We start from the raw sequence: 15,032 nt of genomic DNA, 5'->3' as shown, positions 1-15,032 counted from the left end.
CAGGTGGAGCGGGTCAGGTGTTCGCCTCCCGCCCCCGGGCTCTTCCTACACCCTTTGTAACATTGGCCCTGGGCTCCTCAGGTCAGTTGTGGGGGGTGGTGCCGGTGTCCCTGGGATCCCTATCAGAGAGTCCCCCCCAGCTCTGCGGCCCCCGGGCTTGCAAGCAAACAGCTGCTGAGGGAAAGCCCCTGAAAAAGCAAATGCCTTTGACACCCTCATTCCCGCTGTGTGTGTTGGGGGGCTCGGCTCACTTATATCTGAGTCTCCCCCTCCCCACACTAAATCAGCCTGTGGGGGGCTGGGGGTGTCCTTCGCTCCAGTGCCCGAGTCCGTCCCTGGCCGGCGCTGGGGACCGAGGGAGACGTGCAGAGGGGAGCGAAGGCGATTAAAAATCGGGGCCAAAACCCCCTTCCTTGCACAGTGATCCAAAATTGTGCAGGGGGGCGGAGAGGTGTGTGTGTGAGATGACTGTGTGTGTATGGGGGATTGTGTGTGTGTGTACAGGGGGAGATGACTGGGGGGGGGTTGTGCGTGGGGGAGATGACTGGGGATGTGGGGGTGGGGTGGGGTGTGTGTGTGGGGAGATGACTGTGGGGGAGTTGTGTGTGGAGGGGGGAGATGACTGTGTGTGTGGAGGAAATTGTGTGTGTATGGGAAGGAGATGGCTGTGTGTGGGGGGGTGTGTGTGTATGGGGGGAGATGGCTATGTGTGAAAGGGGTTGTGTGTGTATGGGGGAGATGGCTATGTGTGAAAGGGGTTGTGTGTGTATGGGAGGGAGATGGCTGTGTGTGGGGGGGATGTGTGTGTATGGGGGAAGATGGCTATGTGTGAAAGGAGTTGTGTGTGTATGGGGGGGAAGATGGCTGTGTGGGGGGGTTGTGTGTGTGTGTGTGTATGGGGGGGAAGATGGCTGTGTGGGGGGAATGTGTGTGTATGGGGGGGAAGATGGCTGTGTGGGGGGAATGTGTGTGTATGGGGGGGAAGATGGCTGTGGGGGGGGGGATGTGTGTGTGGGAGATGGCTGTGTGGGGGAGTTGTGTGTGTGTGTGTGTGTGGGGGGGAAGATGGCTGTGTGGGGGAGTTGTGTGTGTGTGTGTGTGTGGGGGGGGGAAGATGGCTGTGTGGGGGAGTTGTGTGTGTGTGTGTGTGGGGGGGGGAAGATGGCTGTGTGGGGGAGTTGTGTGTGTGTGTGTGTGTGTATGGGGGGGAAGATGGCTGTGTGGGGGAGTTGTGTGTGTGTGTGTGTGTGTATGGGGGGAAGATGGCTGTGTGGGGGGGGTTGTGTGTGTGTGTGTGTGTGTGTATGGGGGGAAGATGGCTGTGTGGGGGGGTTGTGTGTGTGTGTGTATGGGGGGAAGATGGCTGTGTGGGGGGGTTGTGTGTGTGTGTATGGGGGGAAGATGGCTGTGTGGGGGGGTTGTGTGTGTGTGTGTATGGGGGGAAGATGGCTGTGTGGGGGGGTTGTGTGTGTGGGAGATGGCTGTGTGGGGGAGTTGTGTGTGTGTGTGTGTGTGTGTGTGTGTATGGGGGGGAAGATGGCTGTGTGTGTGGGAGATGGCTGTGTGGGGGAGTTGTGTGTGTGTGTGGGGGGGGAAGATGGCTGTGTGGGGGAGTTGTGTGTGTGTGTGTGGGGGGGGGGGGGGAAGATGGCTGTGTGGGGGAGTTGTGTGTGTGTGTGTGGGGGGGGGGGGAAGATGGCTGTGTGGGGGAGTTGTGTGTGTGTGTGTGTGTGGGGGGGGGGGGGGATGGCTGTGTGGGGGAGTTGTGTGTGTGTGTGTGTGTGTATGGGGGGAAGATGGCTGTGTGGGGGGGTTGTGTGTGTGTGTGTGTGTGTATGGGGGGAAGATGGCTGTGTGGGGGAGTTGTGTGTGTGTGTGTGTGTGTGTGTGTATGGGGGGAAGATGGCTGTGTGGGGGGGTTGTGTGTGTGTGTATGGGGGGAAGATGGCTGTGTGGGGGGGTTGTGTGTGTGTGTGTATGGGGGAAGATGGCTGTGTGGGGGGGTTGTGTGTGTATGGGGGGGGAAGATGGCTGTGTGGGGGGGATGTGTGTGGGAGATGGCTGTGTGGGGGAGTTGTGTGTGTGTGTGTGTGTGTGTGTGTGTGTGTATGGGGGGGAAGATGGCTGTGTGGGGGAGTTGTGTGTGGGAGATGGCTGTGTGGGGGTTGTGTGTGTGTGTGTGGGGGGGAAGATGGCTGTGTGGGGGAGTTGTGTGTGTGTGTGTGGGGGGGGAAGATGGCTGTGTGGGGGAGTTGTGTGTGTGTGTGGGGGGGGGAAGATGGCTGTGTGGGGGAGTTGTGTGTGTGTGTGGGGGGGGGGAAGATGGCTGTGTGGGGGAGTTGTGTGTGTGTGGGGGGAAGATGGCTGTGTGGGGGAGTTGTGTGTGTGTGTGTGGGGGGGGAAGATGGCTGTGTGGGGGAGTTGTGTGTGTGTGTGTGGGGGGGGAAGATGGCTGTGTGGGGGGTTGTGTGTGTGTGTGGGGGGAAGATGGCTGTGTGGGGGGGTTGTGTGTGTGTGGGGGGGGAAGATGGCTGTGTGGGGGAGTTGTGTGTGTGTGTGTATGGGGGGAAGATGGCTGTGTGTGTGGGAGATGGCTGTGTGGGGGGGGGTTGTGTGTGTGTGGGGGGAAGATGGCTGTGTGGGGGGGTTGTGTGTGTGTGTGTGTGGGGGGGAAGATGGCTGTGTGGGGGAGTTGTGTGTGTGGGAGATGGCTGTGTGGGGGAGTTGTGTGTGTGTGTGTATGGGGGGAAGATGGCTGTGTGTGTGGGAGATGGCGGTGTGGGGGGGGTTGTGTGTGTGTGGGGGGGAAGATGGCTGTGTGGGGGGGTTGTGTGTGTGGGAGATGGCTGTGTGGGGGAGTGTGTGTGTGTGTGTGTGTGTGTGTGTGTATGGGGGGGAAGATGGCTGTGTGGGGGGAGTTGTGTGTGTGGGAGATGGCTGTGTGGGGGAGTTGTGTGTGTGTGTGTGTGTGTATGGGGGGAAGATGGCTGTGTGGGGGGGATGTGTGTGTATGGGGGGGAAGATGGCTGTGTGGGGGAGTTGTGTGTGTGGGAGATGGCTGTGTGGGGGAGTTGTGTGTGTGTGTGTGTGTGTGTATGGGGGGGAAGATGGCTGTGTGGGGGAGTTGTGTGTGTGTGTGTGTGTGTGTGTGTATGGGGGGGAAGATGGCTGTGTGGGGGAGTTGTGTGTGTGTGTGTGTGTGTGTGTGTGTGTGTGTATGGGGGGAAGATGGCTGTGTGGGGGGGTTGTGTGTGTGTGTGTATGGGGGGAAGATGGCTGTGTGGGGGGGGATGTGTGTGTGGGAGATGGCTGTGTGGGGGAGTTGTGTGTGTGTGGGGGGGGGGAAGATGGCTGTGTGGGGGAGTTGTGTGTGTGTGTGTGTGTGTGTGTGTATGGGGGGGAAGATGGCTGTGTGGGGGAGTTGTGTGTGTGTGTGTATGGGGGAAGATGGCTGTGTGGGGGGGTTGTGTGTGTGTGTGTATGGGGGGAAGATGGCTGTGTGGGGGGGTTGTGTGTGTGGGAGATGGCTGTGTGGGGGAGTTGTGTGTGTGTGTGTGTGTGTGGGGGGGAAGATGGCTGTGTGGGGGGGTTGTGTGTGTGTGGGGGGGAGATGGCTGTGTGGGGGGGGTTGTGTGTGTGGGGGAGTTGTGTGTGTGTGTGTGTGGGGGGGGGAAGATGGCTGTGTGGGGGGGTTGTGTGTGTGTGTGGGGGGAAGATGGCTGTGTGGGGGGGTTGTGTGTGTGGGAGATGGCTGTGTGGGGAGATGGCTGTGTGTGTGTGGGGGGGAGATGGCTGTGTGGGGGGGTTGTGTGTGTGGGGGAGTTGTGTGTGTGGGAGATGGCTGTGTGGGGGAGTTGTGTGTGTGTGTGTGTGTGTATGGGGGAAGATGGCTGTGTGGGGGGGTTGTGTGTGTGTGTGTGTGGGGGGAAGATGGCTGTGTGGGGGGGTTGTGTGTGTGGGAGATGGCTGTGTGGGGAGATGGCTGTGTGTGTGGGGGGGGGGAGATGGCTGTGTGGGGGGGTTGTGTGTGTGGGGGAGTTGTGTGTGTGGGAGATGGCTGTGTGGGGGGGTTGTGTGTGTGTGGGGGGGAGATGGCTGTGTGGGGGGGGTTGTGTGTGTGTGGGGGGGAGATGGCTGTGTGGGGGGGTTGTGTGTGTGGGGGGGGGTTGTGTGTGTGTGTGTGGGGGGGGGGGAATAAAGAGAAGGCAGCCGTGCAGCGCGCCCTCCCTCCCCGAGCCATGAGCCTGGCGCTGGATCGCAGCCTCCCCCCCCAGGTAGGTAAATGCCTTCGAGGGGCTGGGATGGCGCGTCTGGGGGCCCCCCCGCCGCCCCCCCCCTTCCACACGCCTCCCTCCCTCCCTCCCTCCCTGCAACAACGCTCGGGAGCGCGGGGGCGGGGAGGGAGCAGGCCCGGGGGGAGCCCGGATCCTTTCTTTTTCTCCCCCCGCGGGTGGGGTGGGGGGGGGTCACTGGCTGCCGAGGAACCCTCCCGCTGCCTGGCAGGGCTTTGTGCACGTAGGGAGCCGCGGGTCTTTAGCCCCCCCCCATTCCCGCGCTGCGAGGTGCGGCATAGCGATTCCAGCTGCAGTCCCCCAAAGAGAAGCGGGGGGCGGGGGGGGCGGTGCAGCGCCGCGGGGCGAGCCGGCCGGGTCACGCTCGCCGGGGCCGGAGAAGGGGGCGCGGGCGGGCAGCGGCCGCTGATGGGGAACGGGGCGCGCCTGGCCCCGGGGGGGCGGGATCCGCTGCTTGGAGCGATTGAGCAGGGGGAGCAAAGCCGGTCCCTCGGTCTGATTTCTCCTCTCCCGGCCGCCCCGGGCAGAGCTTTGCAGCAATGGGTGGGGGATTTTTTGGTCGGAGGGGGCGGGGGGGAAGGAGGAAATGGAGGAGCGGGGGGGGGTTTTGTTTTTGTTTTAACCCCCAGCCTTCCAACTCTTGACTGATCTGGCCACTTCCGTGGCGACCCACAGCCCCCTTCCCCCTCCCCTGTTTATTTTGTGGCGATTGGATCCATTTCCAGTTGCTGCATGCGGGGCTGGGGGGGGGGTGTGCAGGGGTGGGGAAGCGTAGCGCGCCTCCCTCCACTGACGGGGGGAGGGGGGGAGAAAGGGAATTTTTTTTTTACCTGTCATATTTGTCCTAGAAAAAGACAGCGAGAGGGAGAGCGAGGCGTTCCCGGCGCAAGGGGGACAGGAGGGGGGGGGTGTTGGGGGTCAGGCGCCCCCCCCACACACCCCAGGATTGCAGCTTGGAGAGAGAAGGGGGCGTATGTGACCAAACCTGACCTCTGGGAATAACCCGGTCCCTGCTTTTTTATCTGTTTTTTTTTTTGAGGGGGGGGGTGGGGGGAATAGACAAAACATTTGTCAATTTCCAGTTGCTGTCCATGAATGCAAACACCATGATTTTCATGATCCTGGGTGCCTCTATCGTTATGGTAAGAGATTTTGCTTATCACTTTATTTCCTTCTTCCCATCACATTAGCATGTGTATAGTTTATTTGGTGTGTGTGTCCGTGTGTCCCTCCCATTAAAAAAAAAAATTAAAAAGCAGCATTTAATATATTTATGACTGCTCCAATCTTTAGCAACCAAACTAGAGTCAATGTTTTATTCCATCATCTAGAGTTGACCAGATGCCTTGGTTATGGGCTCTTACAGGCAATAGCTTGCTTGATGGACATGAATGCGCTGTTGGACCGGTTTCACAATTACATCTTACCGCATTTAAGAGGAGAAGATCGAGTTTGCCACTGCAACTGTGGAAGGTAAGTCACCCGCATGATATTCCTTACCCTCCTCCCTCCCCCTGCTCGTCTCATTGGAAAGGCACAGGCCAGGTTTAAGGAGATCAGAGGGTGCAATCCCACCCACACTGAGCATCCAGCAAGCAGCATGCAATGGATCACTGATTCCTAGGGTTTAGCATTTTGCATTCTGAATGTGCCTTGTGTGTATATCCACAGCAACCTTCTGCATGATCAGAATGAATTTTTTGGAGCAAGAGTTTGCTCTGAGCCTAGCATCCCCTTTTCCTTTTATGTGTGTGTCAGCCCATGAAAAGTGAGTAACTTTTACTTCAGCACTTGCCATGATTGTTCCATTGTCACCAGAGACCAGGGTACTTGTGTGTGTGTGCAATTTGGGGGGGTGCTGTTTGTTCTGCTGTCATTTCAAACAAATTACCTCTGACTGACTGCGAGACTCTCTGCTGAGGAGGGAATGATGCTCTCGAGGACAGGGTCACTTTGGGATCTTCGCTGCTGGTGTGTTTTAATCTTTGTCTTGCTTTGAATTCTTTGTGGCTTTTCTGTTTCTGAAGGTTATCTGGGCGCTTTTTGGGGCACAGTCAAGTTGGTTGCAGCTGTTGTGTATTTGTTAACAAATCAAGAATGTAGGGTGGACTTTTCTTTAAGTAGCCTTTTTCAACGTAAGATGATAACTGGCAAATAAATCCACTCTTTATGATTGTGTAACAATGAGGTTAATTCCCCCTCACCCCACTAAAGAAAGTAACATTTCTTAAATTGTACATAGCCACTGCATAGCTAGGTGTTGTGTAGTTTGCGAAAGGCTGCTCTGTAGACATGGAGATTGGTATGTCTAGATCTTTAGAAACGGATATCTGCTGTGGGACCATTTTCAATGATTTTTCCAGACTTCTGTCTGATCCCCTTTTGCACCGTGTTACAGGCTGGCATGAGGTAATGATTTTCTGCCCATGGGATCAAAAGAGTATGATTTGATGCCTGCCAAAGGCCACCTCAAGGCAGCCCTCCACCGGCCTACGTACTGATTTTAAGGTGTCCTTCACTCACCGCTTTGGGCTGCTGCTGTAATCCAGCTGCAAGCCATTCTTGGGAGACCACACACCTTCATTGTCCCTGGGGAAGACTTTAGCCCTTGAATGGGGTGAGGAGGGGGTTTAACCCAGGGGAAACTCCTCTGACCTTCCATCCTCTCCTTTCATGGTGTTATTCTACCAAGGGGACCGGTGTTGCTCCCGTCTCGTGGTCTCTCTTCAGTTCTAGCCCTTGCTGAGCCATCCTCTCCAGGGCAGCCAGGCCACTGGAGGGGCCCAGAGCAGGGCTGAATGCGCTCCACTCCCAGTCTGAAAATGCTTCTGTGCATGACACCCCTGGCCACCCCTTGCCCAACACGCAAGGCCTCGAGGGTTTCTCATGAGGCAGTGCGTGGGCCTGGGGCTGCCGGATTTGAGGGCTATCCGAAAAGCGGATGGCTCAATGGCCTACTAATTGGGTTCACAACACCTTGATTCCATGGAAGCTCAGGTGTGACCCCGGGTGGTTGATGCAGCCCATACGTGGAGTGCCATGTAGCTTTCTGTGCTGGGGCAGATGGTCGTTCAGGGTGACCTTAACATTCCCTTGGCAGTTGTCTTAAGAGGAGGAGTGTGCCCAGTTGCTATGGCTAAAATATTTCCCAGCTTACCACAACTGGTGGGTGAAATGAAATATAGCTTGTGAAGTGCTTTGGGATCTTCTGGGATGAAAGAACAAGGTAACATCTTCTTATTTTGGCGTATCCCTGCTGCCCAAATCTGATGGGTGTGCTCCTCTCCCCCGGAATTCTGTATGGCCCCAGCAGCACTATGTAAACAAACACACACATGCTCCAGTACCACTCTTCCCAAACAGAGACACTAGTTAATTTCTTAGAAAGAACCAAAAGCATCTTCCCATCCTCCTAGCACAGTCTTGGCCCTAGGAGAAAGGGGAGCAAAATTCTGGGAAATGTCACCAATTTCCTGACCTATGAAGAAGTAATAACTATTGTCAACACAAATCGCACTAGGCGCACACCAGTCCTGTTTGTTAGTGGGTTCTTGCTGTGTGTAATTGATGGGGGCCTTTGTATGTGCACTCTGACCATCTATATGTAGGAGAGACTTCGAAAGGGCATCCCTGAGCTGTGGGAGCCAATGTGAACTAGGGGACAGAGTAATGGACTGGAATCCTTCACCTTAATAGTAATAAGATGAAATTTAATAGTGAGAAGTGTAAGGTTATGCATTTAGGGATTAATAACAAGAATTTTAGTTATAAGTTGGGGACGCATCAATTAGAAGTAACGGAAGAGGAGAAGGACCTTGAAGTATTGGTTGATCATAGGATGACTATGAGCTGCCAATGGGATATGGCTGTGAAAAAAGCTAATGCGGTTCTGGGATGCATCAGGAGAGGCATTTCCAGGAGGGATAAGGAGGTTTTAGTACCATTATACAAGGCACTGGTGAGACCTCACCTAGAATACTGTGTGCAGTTCTGGTCTCCCATGTTGAAAAAGGATGAATTCAAACTGGAGCAGGTACAGAGAAGGGCTACTAGGATGATCCGAGGAATGGAAAACTTGTCTTATGAAAGGAGACTTAAGGAGCTTGGCTTGTTTAGCCTAACTAAAAGAAGGTTGAGGGGAGATATGATTGCTCTCTATAAATATATCAGAGGGATAAATATAGGAGAGGGAGAGGAATTATTTAAGTTCAGCACCAATGTGGACACAAGAACAAATGGGTATAAACTGGCCACCAGGAAGTTTAGACTTGAAATCAGACGAAGGTTTTTAACCATCAGAGGAGTGAAGTTTTGGAATAACCTTCCAAGGGAAGCAGTGGGGGCAAAAGATCTATCTGGTTTTAAGATTCTACTCGATAAGTTTATGGAGGAGATGGTATGATGGGATAATGGGATTTTGGTAAGTAATTGATCTTTAAATATTCAGGGTAAATAGGCCAAATCCCCTGAGATGGGATATTAGATGGATGGGATCTGATTTACTATAGAAAATTCTTTCCTGGGTATCTGGCTGATGAATCTTGCCCATGTGCTCAGGGTTTAGCTGATTGCCATATTTGGGGTCGGGAAGGAATTTTCCTCCAGGGCAGATTGGAGAGGCCCTGGAGGTTTTTTTGCCTTCCTCTGTAGCATGGTTGACTGGAGGGAGGCTTCTCTGCTCCTTGAAGTTTTGAACCATGATTTAAGGACTTCAATAGCTCAGACATGGGTGAGGTTTTTCATAGGAGTGGGTGGGTGACATTCTGTGGCCTGCGCTGTGCAGGAGGTCGGACTAGATGATCAGAATGGTCCCTTCTGACCTTAGTATCTATGAATCTATAAATCTATAAACCTCCAAGCTCTGCTGTTGATTCACCATGTGGCTTTGGCAAATTGCTTGGCTGCTCAGTGCTTTGGTTTCCCCCTCTGTAAAATGGGGGCAGGGTGGACCTGCCTTGTCAGATTCATCAGCTGATGAAGGGCTTTGAATGCATGTGGTCTGATCTGCAACTGGTATCAATCGGAGAAGAGCTGTTGAAGTCAATGGAGCACTGGTGATCTGCACCAGCTGGGGATCTGGCCTGGGCTTTGCCATGTGAGTGATGCAAATGATTAATCAAAGGATTCTGTGTAAATGCTCTAGTATGAGCCAAATGGAATCCTTCTAAACGAAAAATCCTGTGGCTAAGGCTGTATCCCAGGAATGTGAGTGACTGGCTAAGCAATGAAAAGGACAGGGGCGAAGGATGAAATCTGAGTAAATTAGAGGCACATGCTAAAGGGAAAAGGTGCTGAGATCAATTTTGAGGGTTTTTTTTCTCACCGTCTCCCCAGCTCTATCAATAGAGCTACGGTCTTGCCAGCTAATGAATCCAGGATTGATTTTCCCTCTTCCATTTGGGGAGTCCGGTTGTATTATTTTCACTGGGATAGGGAGTGAGCGAGAGCGCCTTCTGCACAGGACTGGCCTTGCATGCTCTTGGCTCCCAGTCTGCCTGGCCCCCGGGCACACCCCAGAAACAGGAGGGGGCATCTTTCCCACAAGTAACAAGGATCTTCACTGATCTCGTGTCAAATAGGAGAGAATCAGGAGTGTCCCCTCCTCCACGACGAGGTGGTTTGACAACGATGAATAATTGTTGAGCCTATGTGCATCCATGGGTGGTTCCCTCCCCCGGCGCCTCCAATCTCAGGAGAAAACAGGGCAGATGATTACACAATTATGGGCCTATCCACGAAGTTTATCATCCTGAAAAACACGTCTCAGTACAGCGGGGTCCAGACTGCGTGCAAAGATGATATTGTGAAATCAAGTGGTTCCAGCAGCCCCTGTCTAAGCCGTGCATGGCTAGCGCTGTCCAGCATCACCTGATGATGATTCCTCATCCCAGCTCTAGGAGCCACCTTCCCGAGCAGAAGCAGGAAGCTGGGGAGACCAGATGACTAGGGGGCTGGTGAGTGGAGATGGTTCCTTCCACCTCTAGCTTACTTAGCGCAGGTTGGGAGTGACCAGAAACTGTCACCATCCAATGGCCTCCTTGTGGCCAGTTCGGTGCCTAAAGGGGAAGTAGCCTCACTTCAAACCCGCCACCCGCTCAGAAATTCTGCCAGTGCCGTCAGCCGTGCTCAACACTACAGTGACTGGTGGGGAATGGGGGGTCCTTAGAGAGAGGCCAAGGACTGAATGGGCCATGGAGACCGAGCTCCCCTCTGCTGCCTAGGGGAGACCCTGCCAGGTCAGGACTGGGGGCCCTGGATGATGCTGTGTGTGTGTGGGGGGGGGGGGTAGCAGTGTGGTCGGCCCCATCTCTATTCTGGGGCAAAGTCGAGGGCTGACGGGCTGCACCATTAATATGTGAGAGCACCCGGCCCCTTGCGGGGCTTCACAGAAGGCACAAAAAGACGCTTGTTAACCTTTTGCCAATCTGTATTCTCCTCTCAGACCTCACTGGTTGTGAGCTGAGGGGGGGTGAAAGCGAGGCGAGCATGCAGTTAAAATGCCCCTTGGTCTGTCCTCTTTTCTTCGAGCCTCCCTAGGCAGGAAGTTGCGGGTGTTGGAAATGCAGCGTGCTTTCCGCCGTTAGCCAGTCTGGACGCTCCATTCACAACTCCCTAGGCAGGAAGTTGCGTGTGGCGGCATTTGCAGTCCTTAGTCTCTCTCTACCCTGTTCTCAAGCCCCCCACAGCAGTAAGCTATGAGCACAGATCCTGAATCCAGGCGTCCTTGTTGTTGTCTGTCTCTGGTGTAGCGGTGGCAAGAAGCCCCATGAGCCGTTGCAGCGGGCACCCCCTGACAGTACAAGGCTCGTTAATGTCAATCATGCAAAGGTACAGAACTGGGAAGTGTGTTCTGCCTTGATTGCCCGGCTCTGCGCAGAGTGCCTCTTGTGGCACATTGGCTCTTGGTTGGAATCTGTGGGGTTTTGATAAGTCCTCTGTAAACTCCACCTCCATCCTCAACCCCATAACTCCATGAAAGGTGGGACTGCAGGGGCTCTGTGCTCCAGAACAGCATCCTTTGGGGGCGAGGGGAGGAGAAAGATTTAGCTTTTATGTTAATGTTTTGCATCGTGTTTTGGTCACCTCTTCCCTGCTCCCTGAATGTGCATGTACCTAGGTCCTTTTCATCCTCCCCTTCAAGACCCTTCCCCATCTCTGCTCATCGTGTCCTCCCTTGACCCCTCCTCATCCTCTCTTTCCCCTGCCCCCTTTGGGCTGGATCTGTTAAATCCTCTGCCCGCAGAATTGCCCCGAGAGCTCTGTGCATGGCGTTTGCAGCCCTCTCCTTCCTTCACCCACCCACGGCTCCACACTGCCTCTGCATGCTGCCCCGTATGGCGAGGGCAGCCACTCGCTTCCTGTGTGCAGAGCTGCCTCCTCCTCCCGCCCCTTCCCAAAAACCCCGCGTCAGTGAACCCTTGCTATGCTGCTTCCCCCATGGCCAAGGTCTCTGCTCCTTCTCGGGCCTCAGCTGCTGGCCTGCGTAGCGTCTGCATCGGAGTGAGCTCACGGACCCCGCCTTTTTTGCATGTTCTCTTCTGCACCGTGTTTATGGTGCTGTACGAATAATAGTGGCCGTGATGGTTCCAGGGAATATCAGGCCTGGCCGGGCATGTCAGGGAATTGGAGCCGGGTTCGAGTGCGCGGCTCTGGGGTTACCCTCCATTTGCCTCTAACTTCCTACCGAGGTCAGGGTTCAAATGGTTGGTTTTTTTAAGGGGTGGTTAAGCAGTGCCATGCAACCGCCACTAGAGGATGCCCAAGAGCAGCTCATGCTGCACGTTGTCCCTGGGACTAGTAGCCCCTCCAAGCTGCGTGTCAGCGGGGTGGCAGGCAGAAGGATGTTGAAGGAAAGCCCGATGCATCCGATGAAGTGAGCTGTAGCTCACGAAAGCTTATGCTCTAATAAATTTGTTAGTCTCTAAGGTGCCACAAGTCCTCCTTTTCTTTTTGCGAATACAGACTAACACGGCTGCTACTCTGAAACCTGAAGGAAAGCCCGTTAGCTGGTCCTATTGCCAGCTTCCAGACAGCGGGGTTATCGCCTGGTATTCACTGGGGCTTGCAGCCCGTCTGGGGGTGTGTGTGTGAAGTGGGGGTCTGAGCCATCCTGCATGGTTACAATAACCTTGCTTGCAAACTGTTGCGGGGGACGGGGGTGGAATCTTGGGTACAATCTCCGGGGCCTGTCTACATTGATGGGCTGTGACCATGCTGGAAAGGATGGTGGGGGTCATTCTTCCAGCAGGATAGCACTGGGGACCAGGCTCAAGTGGAGGAGTAGCAAATGCAGTTCAACCCCGTTGTGCAGCGGAGGGAGGGAGCCATTCGATTTGGGTGTTCAGACGGGGTCGGGAGTGGGGGTGCAGAAGGGGAATAGATTTATAGCTAATATGGCCAGAAGGGGCCATTGTGATCATCTGGTCTTCCTTCCTGCAGAGCACGTAGCGTAGGGTTTCCCTGAATTCATTCCTCTTTGAATTTTGAATTCATCGCCCTTTGATTTTAGAAAGTGATGGGATGGAGAATCTCCTACAATTCTTGGGACCTTGTCCCTGTGGTTAATTCCCCACTAACTAAGCACGTCCACGTTCCTTCCTGTCTGAATTTGTCCTCCTTCAACTTCCAGCCATTGGATTGTGTTAGACCTGTGTCTACTAAGTTGAAGAGCCCTCTGTTATCCGATAGCCAGTCTCTGCGTGGCTGCTTACAGACTGTACTCAAGTCGCTCCTTAACCTTCTCTTTGACCATCTAACTGAGCTCTTTGAGCCTGTCACTATCAGGAAGGTTTTCTAATCCTTTAATCATTCTCTTGGCTCTTCCCTGAACCTGCTCCAATTGAACAACCTCCCTCTTGGATTGTGGGTGCCAGAACTGGATGCTACATTCCGGCTGCAGTCGTGCCAGTGCCAGATACAATGGGGAAATTAAAAAAATCACTCCCGGATGGTTCCCTTGTTCCTGCAGCGTTGCATCAGAGCAATGTATTTTATGGTGGGGAGCTGGTAGGATCCTCGGGTAACCAGCACAAACCCAGCTGGCTGCCAAGCGGGGCCGTCACTCTGGGCACAGAATTCCAAGCGGGACGCGCTGTGTGTTGGAAGCAGTGGGGTCGAACCTGGGATCTCAAGATCTAAAGGCAAGACCCTGTGTGGCCTGAGTGAAAAGAGCCGGCTCTATGAACCAAGGGTGTTGTGGGTTGGTCAGTCTCTGTGGCCCTGCCACTACTAGAGGGGGACAGAGGGCCACCCCCAGTGGGCGTGGGTTAACCTCTGCATCTAGGGCCTTTGCCTGGCTGGGGTTTGCCCTGGGAGAGCATTGACTGGCTGTAGTAATCCCCACAGCAGACACTGGGGAAGGAGCCCACTGCTCTAAGTGCTGAGCTGGGCTGGTTGTCAGGTAAGCACATGGTCTCTGCTGGGGGCACAGCAAGCGGATGGGGGAGCGGACGTGGCGGGGATTTGGCTTTGCTTCGTTTTGCACCCCTGGCAGGGTCATACTCCGCGTGTATCTTTGTCCCCCTCAAGTGGCTGATCCAAATAAGATGCTTTTTCCCCACTATGCCCTGCTAAAGGAATGAGTCCTGTAGCTCAAGCAGTAAAGGCTTGTGCTTTTAGCACCACAGGTCGCTGGTTCGAGCCCCGCTGTTGTACATGGCAAGATTTGGAAAATATAGGGGTCGCTTTATTCCAAAATAGAATGAGAATGTCATTAACTGGGCTGTGAAAAATAGGAAGTGTTGAGACATCCCCCTGTCTCTTTAATACAAATCTCCAGGCCAGCCCAGCCTGAGCCCAGCTCTGAGCTTGTGCTTGGGTGGAGTGTCTCAGTGCTGCTATTGGGCCCCAAGGAGCTGGGGAACTCGTAGGATGTGGGTCAGGACGGCAATGGGAAATGCACACATGAGCCTACCAGGCCCCCGAAGCAGAGCAGCCACTGTGCACACTGATCGCTCACCCCACAGGAGCAGCTAGACAGAGAGATGGAGCAGGGTGTTACTGTCAGGCCTGATTAATAATAATCGATAAGGCTGCTGGTTGCTATGAGAATTGCTGCCCTGGATGAAGTGGTGGGCGCCCAGGGGTTAATGGCATGTGCCCGCTGTGCACTGGGTGAATCAGGAGGGAGGCGCATTGGCAGAGCTGTGGGGGTGGGAGGGTGCAGGACTAGGGGTGTGGGTGGGTCAGGATTGAGGTGCACTGGCAGAGCGGTGTGAGGTTCCCATACTGGACCAGCGGTGCCCCAGAACAGTTGGGGCAGCGGGGCTGTGGGGGAGGGGGCTGTTTGCACGGTGCCTGTTTGCACGGCCTGCCTGCACAAAGCCTGGCTCCGGTCCACATTTGCTGTGCGCAGGTGGCGGCAAACCCTGGGAAGTGCAGCTGAGTGGGGAAGGGCTGGGCCCAGCCTCAGCCATCGCTCAGTCTGTTCGTACCTAGCCCTGTGGTGAATGGAGACATGGCAGCTGGAATAGGCACGTTGTCCTGATAATGCCTAGTACGACTCAGTCGGCTGGAAGAAGCCAGATCCCCAGGGGAGGGTGGAGCCAGGTCCCCAGCTGCTATCCCTGGATGGAAGCTTCGAGTCGGACTCTAGGTCTGGGACGATGGAAAGAGCCCTGGAAAGGGGATCCTGGGAGGGGGAGAAGGGAAGGGCCCTGTATCCCTGGCCCAGGGAAGCCCACGCCGGAGGAAGAGCTCAGCCTCGTGCACTAGTTGTGTCTCCATAGCCCTTGTGTGTGG

At 54.8% G+C, this 15,032-nt stretch overlaps 1 protein-coding gene across 3 annotated transcripts in view; it reads left to right on the top strand.

Annotated features, from left to right (window-relative positions):
• TMEM240 (transmembrane protein 240) overlaps nt 1-15,032 on the top strand; it is a 33,603-nt gene continuing 18,571 nt past the window's right edge. The window contains exons 1-2 of one of the 3 annotated variants that reach the window (XM_043499998.1): nt 1-81; nt 5,659-5,765. In XM_043499998.1, the coding sequence (XP_043355933.1) occupies nt 5,674-5,765 (92 nt within the window). In that variant the 5' untranslated portion in view covers nt 1-81; nt 5,659-5,673. Of the gene's footprint in view, nt 82-4,461; nt 5,435-5,623; nt 5,766-15,032 lie in introns of those variants that run through there. The other 2 variants (XM_038376330.2, XM_038376331.2) reach the window with 2 other exon arrangements.

The sequence above is a fragment of the Dermochelys coriacea genome, chromosome 18 (assembly GCF_009764565.3).
Source record: "Dermochelys coriacea isolate rDerCor1 chromosome 18, rDerCor1.pri.v4, whole genome shotgun sequence".
Lineage (NCBI taxonomy): Eukaryota > Metazoa > Chordata > Testudines > Dermochelyidae > Dermochelys > Dermochelys coriacea.
Note: the sequence above shows the minus strand (reverse complement) of the source record. Positions and strands in the feature narration are given on the sequence as shown.